The sequence below is a fragment of the Stegastes partitus genome, unplaced genomic scaffold, assembly GCF_000690725.1.
Source record: "Stegastes partitus isolate 25-593 unplaced genomic scaffold, Stegastes_partitus-1.0.2 Scaffold936, whole genome shotgun sequence".
NCBI lineage: Eukaryota > Metazoa > Chordata > Actinopteri > Pomacentridae > Stegastes > Stegastes partitus.
In genome coordinates, this window is record NW_007578667.1 from 253,430 (window position 1) to 267,276 (window position 13,847).

Here is a 13,847-nt window from a genome sequence, read left to right on the forward strand (position 1 = left end):
CGATGCTTTTTTGCTATTTTCTGGCACTTTTTCAGCATTTTCTGACATGTTTTCAGATTTCTGATGCTTTTTATAGATGTTTTCCGTAGTTATGACACTTTTTCACTTATTTCTGATGCTTTTTTACTGTTTTCTGACTATTTTCTGCCATTTTATAGACTAAACATTTAATTGAGAGCATAACTGACAGAGGACTTTTCCTGTCTCTTGGAACTCTTGTTTTATCTCCTTCTGCTGCTGCTTTTATGCACATTAGCAAAGACGTCCACATAAATCTGTCACCTGTTTCTGAAAATAGAACTTCCTCCTGTTCGGGATTACGGGTGTACGTTCCTATTGTTCATGCTGAAAGCGAACGTACATTCTCTTCTCCTGGCTGCAGATCAAATATGTGCCGAAGTCACCTGAGTCCAGCTTCAGTCTCATGTTCAGCAGTCAGACTGGTCCAGTGACGACGCACTAAGACTGCACTTCTCGTCTTATAGTTGTTAAAACCATGCAGGTGTTCACGTGTAGTCTGTTACCAGAATAATGAATTAATCCTCAAAGGCTGCTGATGTTGTGCTTTTCACCGGAGACTGATGAGATTATATCAACCAACCAGTCGACTCTAGAAATAGGGACTAAAAATCTACAAATGTCTGTTGACTCCAAAGAAAGCAGCGAAATTTCACAGTTTAGAGACTGGAATCAGCAAATATTTGTCATTTATAGCTTAAAAACTGCCTGTAACAATAATTTTATCTAATTATTGTCCCTTTCTTGTTAACCTGAACATTACAGCTCTGGTTGTTTTGGATTCATGCTGTGCTGCTTTTTGCTAGTTAAAGGATAAAGCTGATGTAATATTAGACGAACATCTCTCTGACTTCCTCAGTCCGTCTGTGATTTCAACTTTAAGCTCATCTGAATAAAAAAAGCAAAAACAAAACAATGGTTCAGTAATCCCTTAAACAGCTAAAACGAATCTGTTGAGGACTATTTTTTGTGGTGGATTAATCTACATTTGGTGCTGAAGCAAGTTGTCGTGGCAGCAGAATAATCTCACTCATGTGTTTTTAATAGTTCTTGAACAAAATCTGCAGACAACTTAAAGATCTCAGGCTTTAAATACACACTCAGTGTTTATTATTAACACAATCAGAATAATAAACATTATGACCACATGTATCTGTAATTATTTAGCATCTGATTTTAACGATTCACTTTGTTTTTCGCCTCGTGTCGTCCTCAGACTCGACTCCTCAGCTGCGAGGGACGGGGGCGGGGCCAAAGAAGATGGGCGTGACCTCGGCAGTGTCGGACGAATCGGTGGCTGGCGATAGCGGCGTGTACGAACCCTCGGAGCGCAGGTACGAAGGGTTTGTTCCTAAAACAAATTTAGGATTTTTAATCACAGTTTTGAGAGCGCCGCATTTAATTTCACTCCACATAATAAAACAATCTCTCAATCCTTGATCCACTGTTTAAAGTTCTGAGAAAACAGTAGACGCGTAACAAAACCAACACATTTATAAACTTTAAAAACTGTCTGTGTGTTTGTAATTTGCTGTAAATGTCAAATATAAATCTCTTTTTTGTTACAAATCAATGACTGGAGAAATCGGGACCTACCATCCAACACATTTACGATCTGGAGGTTAAAATGAGAATTAAAAAAGCAAAAATTTTCTATCTGCCGTTACTATCAGGCCGGTTTCTTTTAATTCAGAGAGAATTCAGGACATTCGTTGCTGAAACGTCTCAGATTTTGTTCTGAGTTTCCCTGTTTGTTATTTAAGAACCAGATCTAAGTTCTGTAAAATATTTTGGCCAAATTTTGAGAATTTCACACCTCAAAATTTTTAGTTTTATTGAAAGAAACGTCTTTTTACGGGTTGAATATCTCCAGAAATAAAACTCCCACAGCTTTTAAATTTGGCGAGGACAAAAGCAGAATGGTTTGGAGCCCATTTAAACGATCAAGTGGCTCCAGCAGAGGCCAAATTTAAAATTACTGGCCCTTGAAAATGTAAAAAAAGGGCCAAATTTTTAAACGAGGATTGCACTGTGGCCCTCAGAAAGTTCCTGTAATTGTATATCTATGGATTGATCCATATTTTGTACTAAAAATCCTCTTTGGTCGACATTTCACCGACTGTTTAAGCTCCAACATCAGTAGAGTTTGATGTGAGCTAAGTATGACAAGACAAGGTTCCAGTTTTTTGCTGTTTTGACGAAAAAATAACTGTAAACTTGAAAAGTTGCACTTTTTTCCATTGTCATTGTCCAGTGTTTTAAAATGTGGCCTCTGCTGGAGCCATTGAATCATTTGGATCTGCTGTGAACTGTTCCGTCCTCATCCGCTTTGACTGCTGTGGGAGTTTTATTTCTGGAGATATTGAACTCTGAAAATGGCCTCCTCTTTCTTTTGAGAGTGAAATTACTGAAATTCCCAGATTTTAATACATATGAAATGTTAAAAATACAGCCAGAATCTTTTAACAGTGTTTGAGTCCTGTTGGTGTGGTTCTGGTGTCTCCTCCAGGCCGGGCCTCCCTGCTGACCTCCTGCTGGGCTCCTACGAGGAGAGGCTGGCTTCGGGCTGCTCTCAGGTGCAGCTCGGCTTCCGATACGAGTCCAGAGACCAGCGATTCACCGTCTACGTCATGCAGCTGTCCAACTGCGGCGCCCTCTGTCTGCCCACCGACCAGAAAATGTACGAACCCTCATCTTAGTGGACGAAATGTAGAAAGGCTTGTTTAGTTTTTTCCTCGGGCGTGTTTGTTTGCCTGCAGCCTTCTGTTGGCTCATGATGGCTGTTTTCTGTTTACATGGGAAGATAATTTCAAATCTCATTTAAATTTTAGACTTAACCCGTATTTTATTCAACTTAAAAGCATGAATGTTTGAGTTTCAGTCTCAAGCATAATTCTTAAATCTTCTATATTTTATTTTACCACACGTTTCTAAAAAGAGTTACAAAGGCGCTCGATTCGCAAAAAGAAATAAAATACACTGAAGATTTGTCAATTCAACCTTTATTTAAGCTTGAGAGATCAGAACTTTACAGGGACGTTGAGTCAAATTCCAAAGGCGAAGAAAATAATTCAACTAACAACGAGTAAACACCTCACCGTAGATGGTTAAATATTGTTAAATAAAGTAGATAAACACCAAAGTATGCCGTTTAGAGATTATCTGTCTGATAAAATGATTAGACTGTAAATTATGACAAAAATATGATAGTAAACGAGGAATTGAAGGTTTATTCATCTGAACAAGACAACATAAAGGCTTGTTTGTCATTCCATATAAAATCGACCAAATCTGAAGGAAGTTCCCACCTGAACCCTCAGAAGCAGCTGGTTTTTATGTTCAACACTTTTATTATATTTAATGAAGCCAAGCAAAATGGGGAAATTGTCGTGACACAGAAGGAACGATGTCTAGAAGGTGATCCTGGTGTCAAATGTAGGTACAAATGAGACCATTTCACCTCCTTTGCTTCCAGTCAAACTGCCCACAGTCTAACTTTCCAAAACACATTTATTATTAACATCATAGTTCTAGACCTTCATCGTGTCGACTTTTATTTGCCTGTTGACGGTTTAGCACCGAAATGTTGTGCTGATAAATGTATCTGCGGAAGTCCGATTGGAACTCTTGGATTTACTCGTCCTTCTCCTACAGTAACTAAATTTGCTCCTTTGTTTCAGTCACGTTCTCTTAAAAGGCAAATGGTCAACGTGTGATTGAACTTCCTGTTTGCTGCAGGTATGTTCGCGTGGTGGTGCTGCCCTGCGTGGAGGCGACGCGCTGCCTCTTCCGAACTCGCGGCTCGCTGCCTCAGGACACCGTGGAGTTCAACGAGGTGTTCGGCATGCAGATCTCCCACAGTGCACTGCGGCAGAAGACCCTGAGAGTTGACGTCTGCAACACCAGCAAGTCGGGCCACGAAGACTGTCTGGTTAGTGTCCGGTTGAGTTCATGTTTGCTGCTGCTGCTGCTGCATCCTGTTACAACAGAGTTCATAGTCAAGTGAAATAAAGATTAGCTGATCAGTTAATGTGTTTCAGTGATTATAGTATAAAGACACCTGTATGTGGAAGGTCCAATCACTGGTGAATCAGGACTCCTGGTTATAACTACACTATGAAGACTAAAGAACACTTCAAGCAACTCTGGAAAAGAGTTAGTAAAAAAAAGCACAAGTCAGGGGACGGATAGAACATTTCCAGGCTACTGCATATCCATTGGAGTCCGGTTAAATCTATGAATAAGAAATTGAAGGGATATGGCACATGTGAAAATCCTTAAAAACTGAGTCACAGAGCAGGAAGGACATGAGTGAGGATGGCAACTAAGACATCTATGACTCCTCTGAAGGAGCTACAAGCTCCAGCAGCTGAGATGGGAGAAACTTACAACAGATGTTTCCTGTTGTTTACCAGTCAGAACTTTAAGGGAGAGTGGCAACAACCTAGGTGCTATCACAAACACACCATCCCCACTGTGAAGCACGGTGGTGGCATCATCATGATGTGAAACATGGTGGTGGCAGCATCATGATGTGAAGCATCATGAAGTAGGGATTATTCTCAACAGCAGCCCTGGAACGCTTGTAAAGGTAGAGGGTAAAGTGAATGCAGCAAATTATAAAGAAATCCTGGAGGACAACCTGATGTAGTCTGCAAAAGAGCTGAGACTTGGAGAAGATAGTTGTTTTTTTTTAATTGCAAGAAATGAATCAAAGCAAACAACCACAATTATACAAAAAAGGTTTCAAGACAACAAGGTCAATGTCGCAGAGTCAAAGTCAAGACCTCAATCCAACTGAGAATTAGTGTCTGGACGTAAAAAAGTTCTGTTCAATCATGATCCCTGTGTAACCTGACAGAGACGTGTCCACACGAGCTCAACACTGTAACTCAGCCAAAGGGGCATCTGCTGAACACTGACTGTACTGTTCATTAATGGACGTTGCTTTGTAGAAATCTGTTTTCACTTTCATGTGAAACAATCATTTTCTGTAAATTCCAGTCATAAAAGCCAAATTAAATCGATCACGATTCATTGTTATAAAAGGGGAAAAACTGTGCATTTTAAACCCAAACGTTCAGATGTGATGAGCTGCAGCGTTCGAAGCGTCTCTCCTTAACATCCCTGTTCCTCCTCCTCTCCTTCCAGGCCGGAGCTCAGATCAGTCTGGCTGACGTCAGCTGTTCGGAGGACAGACGCTGCAAGTGGTACAACCTGCTGAGTCGCGTCTACATGCCCGAGATCAGCAACAAGGACAAAGGCAGCAGAGCGTCTGGCAGCTCTGACCGGGTACTGAAGGAGGCGACACTGTCACCCAGTGGACGCTTTCTGACTTCCTGAAGTGCAAATTAGCATCTAGTGCAGCTCAAGGCCTCGTTTATCCAACTCCTAGTTTTTAAATTGTCTATATTTACTTTGTCCTGCTGTTAGTGAGGTTGAAACATAATTTTCTTAAGATATTATCTCACGTTTTTGGGAACTAAAGAAGTGATCTGGTTGCAGGAGAGTCCGTCCCATACCAAAACAGTGGAGTAGTTATTTAGAAAATGCCTGAAATCACCTTTGGTAACAGTAATTATCCACTAATTTACACCTGTTGATTTGAACCCCATAAGACCTGAGTTAGAATTTTTAGTGAATTTTTAATTTGTTCCCAGCAGTTTGGGATGAGTAGGATAAAAACGCTGTGCATTATCACAAACACACCATCCCCACTGTAAAGCATGGTGGTGGCAGCATCATGATGTGAAGTGATATGAAACTGTCTACTAATTTACACCTGTCAATTTGAATTTTCAGTTAATTTTTAATTTCTTCCCAAGCTGTTTGGGTTGAGTAGGATAAAAACAAAGCATTGTCTGTGAAGAAAAAACTATTTTTCTAAAGAAAATAATGACCTCATTTGAATTAAAGTTTCTTACATTTGCAAAAAAAAAAAAGTCTAATTTGTTCGGAATATCAAACTAAAAACATGACTGAGCATAAATATGCAATTTTAAATCAGAAAATTGGATGAGATTTTGTACCTTTTTTTACTTTTATTGGACTCTCAGCTGTAGGATTTTTTCATAACGAAGATTTTGCTAACGCTAGCTGGTACATTAAAAAGTTTGTTAATTAGGACTGCAGGTCTGAGTTCGGCAGAATGAAATTTTAGGTGCAACGAGGACAAAATTAAAAAGACAACAGAGGACACGAGGTCTCGGGAGGTTCACAAAAACAGAAATTAACTTGATAATGAAGTCATGTAAGATTGTTATTGATATTTTCTTGTTGGTTTTTACACCCTAAAAGCTCCTTTTTGGATAAAATCGTCAAGCTTCATTGTTTGGTCCTAATGTTTGCATTTTTTGCCGTAGACTCGTGTTTCCAGCAGCGACAGAGTCGGAGCTCCGGAAGACGATGAGTGGTGAGTTTTGTCGTCTTTCGTGCTCAAACTCCTTTTATTTATTCACTCATTTATTTGCTGTGTCTGAATAATACTTAATAACTCCCCAGTAAGCAATATGGGAGCACTTTTATGTCTTGAATCAAAAAAAGGCACTTGTACCATGATTTTAAAAAGCTCTCAGGTTTTGATGTTACGTGGTTGTATTTAGTAACATGGGCTGGTGAGGGATACGTTTAAGTCACTAATGATTCTGAAAGCGGCGTTCGTTTAATACAGGTTTTAATTTTACTTAATGAGCAACTTGTTTCACATGTAAACAAACATGTAGATGTCTGAAAAATCTCACCAGCTATCAGTGTTTTTAGATGAAATTGCTAACACCTATTGGCGGTCTCCTTCAGGATGAGCTGCAGTCGTTCTTGTGATGCTCTGGCTTCACAAGAGCGCCACCATGAGGCCAAAGCAACCTGAAAAACGAATGACAGTCCGTTCATCCTCAGCTGTGCTTCGTCTTGCCTAAACCTAATTTGTTTGCATGCAAACCTTTTTTCTATCTGACTAAAGAAGTCAAGTACACTCGATGCCGATAATCCGACCCGTAACAATCCGAAAACCTTGCTATCTGATAGGTTTTTAGGAAAAACGAAAGGAACCCATGAAAACTAGCCTTAATATACCGACAGCCTTGGATTCTGACTCCGACATGACATTTTATGTCACAAATAAGGCTAACGGCGTATTATCTGACTGAACAATCCCACAGATTGGCTACGTTCAGACTGCAGGACTTAATGCTCAATTCAGTTTTTTTTGTGAAATCCGATTTTTTTGTGAGTTCGTTTGCATTTTCAATTAAATGCGACTTGTATGTGATCTGCTGTGTGAACTTCATACGACCCAAAAGCGTCCCGCATGCGCAGAAGAGGACACAATGATGTCACATGCAGCGAGCGTGCTCAGTGTTTACGGAAGTAAACATAGATGGTCACGGTGGAGCGTATCTGCCACTCCCCCGCCGCCACCAATGGTAGAAACAGAACTGTGACCGCTAACTAAACTAGCATCGGCGGCCAAGTACTGCCTGTGTGTTCCTGCCACTTCCACCCCGTCGGAGTGCTCCCCCAGGGTGGAAGTGTCCCCCCGACCATGCCGAATATTTGGATATTCACCATTAATTGGATCTGTGTTGTTCAGACTATCATGAAAAGATCAGATACAGTTGACATAGGGGCAAAAAAATCAGACTTGGGTCACTTTAGCCTGCTGTCTGAACATATTTACCTTTTAATGTCAACGGACAGGCCTGTGCACAATCACATTGGTCAATTAGGCGTGAAATCCAGCGATGTGTAGTGTTCTATCAATACACTAGTTATTATAACAACTATAAACAATGAGTATTAACAACAAATGAGCCTTCAGGCATCAAGCCCTCCTTGTATCTCGCCCTCCGTCTTGACAATCCAACAGCCTTGTTATCCAACATAAAAGAAGGTTTTACATTTAGTGTCAGATTATCGAGTCACGACTGTGTTTAACCACAAGCAGGAATAAAATAAACATTTTCTTCTGATAGAAACTTCAATTTGTACAAAACATTTAACTTCGTGGTAATTATTTGATTATAAGAAAGGCATATTAAAGCATTCTTCTTGCTACTTCTTCCTTTAATACGTACAGACGTGGATATACATTTCCGTAAGAGTTTGTTGTACATTATTCCTTAGTTAAGTTTGAATAAGACTATTCTAATCCATTAATGAGCCCAATCTCTGTTGTTGACCATCAGGCATGGCGACCCTCTGGAGGCGGACATTTTTGACGATGAAGATGGAAATAGCGTGGAGGGGGTGGGGCCTCTGGAGGAGGAGGATGGGTTTTATCCTGACAGCAGCCAATGGGAGGCAGAAGAGGAGGAGGAGGAGGACGAGCAGGAAGTAGAGGAGAAGGTGACCAAACCTCCTCCAGCAGCGGCAGCACCCATCACAGAAAAGGTAACTCCTGTTTAGTTCAGCTACTGACGGTGTGCCAAATATATTTAGTTTTTTTCCTTGGATAGTTGTCAAGGAACTCTGACATTTAACCATAATGGAGAGAAAAAATCTGGAAGACAAGAGGCACAGAGGCAAATTTCAGCACCTTCAGAGGTCATTCATTGTGTTTTCAGTGACCGAGAAGTCAAAAATGTAAAAAAAAAACAAAAAAAACCCAACATATTTTCTTCCAACATAAGGGTCTTAAATGCCCTTTTAATTGAGTTAAATCATGCATTTCTTGCTTGAACTTGAAATTAGGGATTCCGACATCTAACGCTTAATTGCTTACTTACAGTTAATGAGTGTGATGGCAATTTCTGTTAAATGAAAAATGAAGTCAGAAAGCTTGTTTTTCTGTACATTTACTTTGGCATTTAGTGGTGGACTCACACACACAGAGTCAAATGAATGAGCTATGTGGAGTTAGCAAAGTGAAAAGGGAAACAAAGTCTTCTGTACAGCAAACAGTCTCTTTCTTCACCTTTAATTTTCATCACTGGTTGTGCACGAAGCAGTAAAAGCTGATGCTTCTTGACAATTTATGCTTAGAAGGTTACCATGATTAAACATTCTTAATTCAATTAAATAATTTAACCGATTAAACATATATCGAACCAATGCGGGAAAAGACGAAGGACATGCATGTCAGTAAATGTACTGTAGATCAGCTGTAGTACCTGGTTGTTCCACCAGGTGGAGCCTTTCACTGTTTAATACTGTAGAGACCAGAGGAGGCGTCACTCAGACAACAGGCAGCTCATGTTGGCAGCAGAGAGCATTGTGGGAGTTTAGCAGCAACGGGACCATGACAGAGATGACTGAGGAGTTTAATGACCTCCAGTTGGAGTCATGCATTTAAGACAAACTAGAATCAGCTTGGACAGTGTTTTATGAGCTGGTGGCTAATTTGTATCGACTGGTGACATAAGTAGGGAACAAAGTCCCTTATACTTGATTTGTGTCATAAATAATTCGATAATTGATTGATAACGCTGCCCGTTATCGGTTATAAAAATAATTCAAGGTTTGTATCCCTGTTCGACAGCTTTGAACCACCCTTACCTGTCGGTGTGCTGTTTTCTCTTTTATCGCTTGATAGGACTTTTGGAAAGCGGTTCACGTTGAACTTGTTTTGCATTTTTTACCCTTTAAGAATGTTCCAGATACCAACTCCCAATCTGACACCATCAATCCACTATATATGCTCGACACATCAATAGCTCTGCAGTGCTTTAAAAAAAAAGCAAAAAAAAAAAAAGCATTCCTACATCCAATCTGTTCCTAATGTTACGTTCTTGGTCAGGAACCTTGTCGTAAAGCTCCAGTAGGACACTGTCAGAAATGTAGAGTTAGAGGGTCGGCTGTACTGTGGATCCACAAGCTCCTAAAGACAGAAAAAACCTGTATTCTCTACATGCATGTCTAAAAATGTGTTGTAGTACCTGGTTGTTCCACCAGGTGGAGCCTCTTACTGTTTAATACTGGAGAGGTGTCACTCAGACTACATGTTGCAAAGCAGAGAGCATTAACGGGCACCAAGAGAGAGACTTATGTGATGGTTAATGACTTCCTGCCAAAGCTGCTCTATTTCTATTAAAGCCATCCTGTCACAGCTGATTCTCATGTGATAATGGACGTAAACAAAAGCTCAAGTTAGTGCCAATACTGATCTGTTAATAGCTTAAACCCTCCAGGCGCTCTGCTCCTCCTTTGTTTACATCTTGTCCCTGCTACGTTTCCTTCATCCAGGTGAACAAGGAGACCAGCATGGACGGCTTGTCGTCCCACCACTGCTCGGTGGTTCGGCCCAAAGAACGGCGCCCGGACGTCCACCAGCAGAACCCGTTCATGAGGGGCAACACCATCATCCGCTCCAAGACCTTCTCCCCCGGACCTCAGAGCCAGTACATCTGCAGGGTAACAACCTCAACAAACTTTTTTTACTCTACTCTGCACCTCTGTAGAGGTGTTTCACCGTGCTGAGTGTATCTTCCAACACCTTGTTCCTCTGTGTACCGTTTTTAAAGCCATGATGCATTTATTTTATTCCATGTTTTGTTTAGCTCCCAGTCTCTCTCAGCCCGAAGTTCAGCTGAAACTCCTCACAATTTTTATCACATGACTGTTGGTCACATCTGAATCAGTCTTAGACATTAAGTTGCACAGCAGCACAATGAATTTTTAGTTTTTTTACAGCATCTGGCTCAACTAAATGCTTAATTTTAAGTGAGACATGTGAAGTAAAGTTGTTTTTTTTAATGAAATATCCCAGTTTGGAGTTTGGATTTGGTTCATTTTTCTCACACGATTACTTCAAGGACCGTCGGAAAGTTGAAAATCCAGCGATTCTTTCTGTTTCTCCATTTTCTTGTTCATATTTTTGTCAAGACAACTTGACTTTTCGACCCGACGGCAGGTTTCGGGGTTGGTAAACCTCTGTGCTGTTTCTGTGTTTCCAGATTAACCGCAGCGACAGCGACAGCTCCACCCTCTCCAAGAAATCGCCATTTGTCCGAAATGCCTCGGAGAGACGCAGCATGCGCATGAAGAAGGTAAAAACGAACTCGTCGTCCCTGCTGTTAACTGTCTTCTGTGTCAGAACTTTTACGATTTCCCACTTTAATGGAAAAATAACTTGCTTATGAAGTTCTGTACAGAACAAAAGAGACAAATAGTCGTAAAATCTGACAAAATAACAAGTCAAACATAGAAAATGATGACTGCAGTCATGTATTGGAGTTATTCGATTCTCCCATGTGCTTTTTCTTTAGGCGGCTTTACTGAGAGCAGCTGCATCTTTATACTTTAGCTTAAATGAGAAACTTAACTAATGAGATTTGTGGCTGAACTCTGGTTCTCTTCTCTTCCTCCTGTTGTCTGTAAATCCTCCGTCTCCTTCCTGCTTCTCAACAGTTTAATATCAAACATTTAGCTTTACCGTCCACGTTAACTGTCGTCTCAGTTCCCCTGGAGGAGGGAGCAGGAGAGTCCATTTGCATTTTTTTTTTTTTGAGCCTTAAAGCCGCCCCACTGAAGTGACTCTTAATATTTAATAACCGTCTGAATGTTTAATGCATCTCTGACATTTGGCAGCTTCTATTAATTTGGAGGCCGGCAGCAGATTCTGCCCCGGTGTCCCTCCTGAAATTCACACAGTATTTTTGAATAACTGGAGGTGCTGCTGAGCGCTCAGGTGACTTTTCAGCAACAGCTTTAGACACACTTCTTTGTGAATGTGTTCACAAGCTAATACAAGGCGAGCGCTGGAAGGAGCTGGAACGTAACACTGAACAGGCTGTAACACTCCACAACCTGCCATGCATGTCTAGCTCGTTGGTTTTTTATTTGTTGCCCTGATCTCAGGCTTACAGGCTCATTTAACAGGCTGTGCAACACTTAAAACTGAAATATTTTTGGGAAAACATCTAGTTTTTAGAGTTTTTCTTACAGTTATTGCAATTTAATTTGCAGCTCGACTCATACACGCACGCTAACATGAACGAGCTGCGTTAGCAAAGGAACTTTTAAACAGTCTTTTTCTTAACCTTGCACATTCTTTCAGAGGTGAAAGAATTCATCTCTGTGGTGCAGAAGCAGTAAAAGCTAGTGTTTCTAGACAATTAATGCTAGAAAGGTTAATATACAAGAGTCACTTTTAATCCTATTCTGTAGCCAGGTCATATCTAAAAAATGTAAATCTTTATTCCCGGGTTGTAAATAGTGCTTCACATTTTCTGTACATATTGTCTGTAGCTACGCAGGCTCTTTGTTTTGTGTGTACTATTTACAACTGTGTATGTAACGAATAAATTTGATTTGATTTGAATATGATATAAAGGAAAAGGCATGCACAGTGACACAACCACTCTTCATAAAGGAATTTCTGTCACAAAAATGATTAAAAAGATGTCAAACTGATAAAGGAGATGTCAGAAATGTGTCATAGATCAGCTGTAGTACCTGGTTGTTCCACCAGGTGGAGCCTCTCACTATTTAATACTGTAGAGTCCAGAGGAGGCGTCACTCAGACTACAGGAAGTTCATATTGGTAGCAGAGAGCATTGTGGGGGTTTAGCTAACAACGGGACCACGACAAAGACTTCTGTGGCAGTTAATGACCTCCAGCCATCAAGGATCTAATCACACACTGATTATGTGGCAGATTTATAAGGAAATTTTCCAAAATTTTAATTCATAACCTCCTGCCACAAATAGTTCTCTTCCTCTACAACATCTATGTGACAGCAGACGCAAACAACGATCTGGACTTTGGTCTGTGCCGATACGGTTTTGGTTTAAAATTCCTCGATGAGCTCTGATCCGGACAGACAACCTAATCACCTGCCTGTCTTCCCGTCAGCCTCCGGTGCAGGTCAAAGGTCTGGATGGCCTCCTGCGGACCTCCCTGGACCTGGAGTTGGACCTGCAGGTGTCTCGGACTCGGCAGGCCCGGCTGGCGCAGGAGCTGCGGGTTCTGCGGGAGCTGAAGTCACAGCTGGAGAAGGCGAGGCAGAAGGGCCAGAGGGAGCTGCCGGCCTGGGTGCAGGAGGACGAGCGCTTCCGGCTCCTCCTCAGGCAGGCCGAGAAACAGGTGGGCGACCCAAGACAGGAGCAACTTTCAGAACCAGAAATACTTTACTAATCCCAGAGGGGAGACTGGAAGTGTTACAGCTGCTCCCAAGAATATCAGTTCAAAATTGTAGATAAACACACGGACCAAATGTGACCAAAGGGCGCTGGTCAGTAATTTCTTTCTTTAACTTTTTGCTCAGACTTGTGAGGAGCAGCTGCAGGAGAAGCGAGTGGAGAAGATGATGAGGGCTGCAGCCAAGGACGTCCACAAGATCCGAGGCCAGAGCCGCAAAGAAGTCCCTGAGGTCCAGACCTTCAGGTACGAGATCCGCTTTCAGTCGGTGCAGCGAATCGGGTGGACAGATGCACTTTTTAAGTAATACATGAGGTTGATGTCGCTCATACGCCAGCAGCTGGTTAGCTTAGCTTAGCATGAAGCCTGGAAACAGTAAATGGCATGCTGGGCTCCATCCAAAGGTTAGGAAGCAGGTTTGGGTTAAATTGAGAAGTGAATTTATTTTATTGATCCATTCTGTTGTATTTAGTCAAACACTCAGCTGAGTCCATCATGACTTCCTGGTTTTACACAAAATGTTTTGCTTTTTACGGAATTGGATGCAAAAGGGTTTTTTGCAACCTTTTAAACGAGATGTGCAAAGTTTAAAAGTGATAATTTTATGCTTTGATTTGGTTAATTTTCCAGATAGAACCTCACTTTACACACGAGTAGTTCAAGGACCAGTGGATTGTTGAAAATCTGACCTTTCTTTCTGTTTTGAAAGTTTCTGAGTTGGATAAATGGTGTAATTGTACAATAAAAAAACAAA

General features: G+C 41.1%; 1 protein-coding gene across 1 annotated transcript in view; it reads left to right on the forward strand.

The window, feature by feature from the left end:
* Positions 1 to 13,847, forward strand: part of wwc1 (WW and C2 domain containing 1) — a 72,753-nt gene that overhangs the window by 54,473 nt on the left and 4,433 nt on the right. Inside the window, exons 12-21 of the mRNA XM_008294081.1 lie at positions 1,235 to 1,352; positions 2,528 to 2,698; positions 3,757 to 3,949; positions 5,170 to 5,310; positions 6,381 to 6,430; positions 8,202 to 8,406; positions 10,198 to 10,365; positions 10,908 to 11,000; positions 12,809 to 13,039; positions 13,221 to 13,339. Of these exons, the coding sequence (XP_008292303.1) occupies positions 1,235 to 1,352; positions 2,528 to 2,698; positions 3,757 to 3,949; positions 5,170 to 5,310; positions 6,381 to 6,430; positions 8,202 to 8,406; positions 10,198 to 10,365; positions 10,908 to 11,000; positions 12,809 to 13,039; positions 13,221 to 13,339 (1,489 nt within the window). The remainder of the gene's footprint in view (positions 1 to 1,234; positions 1,353 to 2,527; positions 2,699 to 3,756; positions 3,950 to 5,169; positions 5,311 to 6,380; positions 6,431 to 8,201; positions 8,407 to 10,197; positions 10,366 to 10,907; positions 11,001 to 12,808; positions 13,040 to 13,220; positions 13,340 to 13,847) is intronic.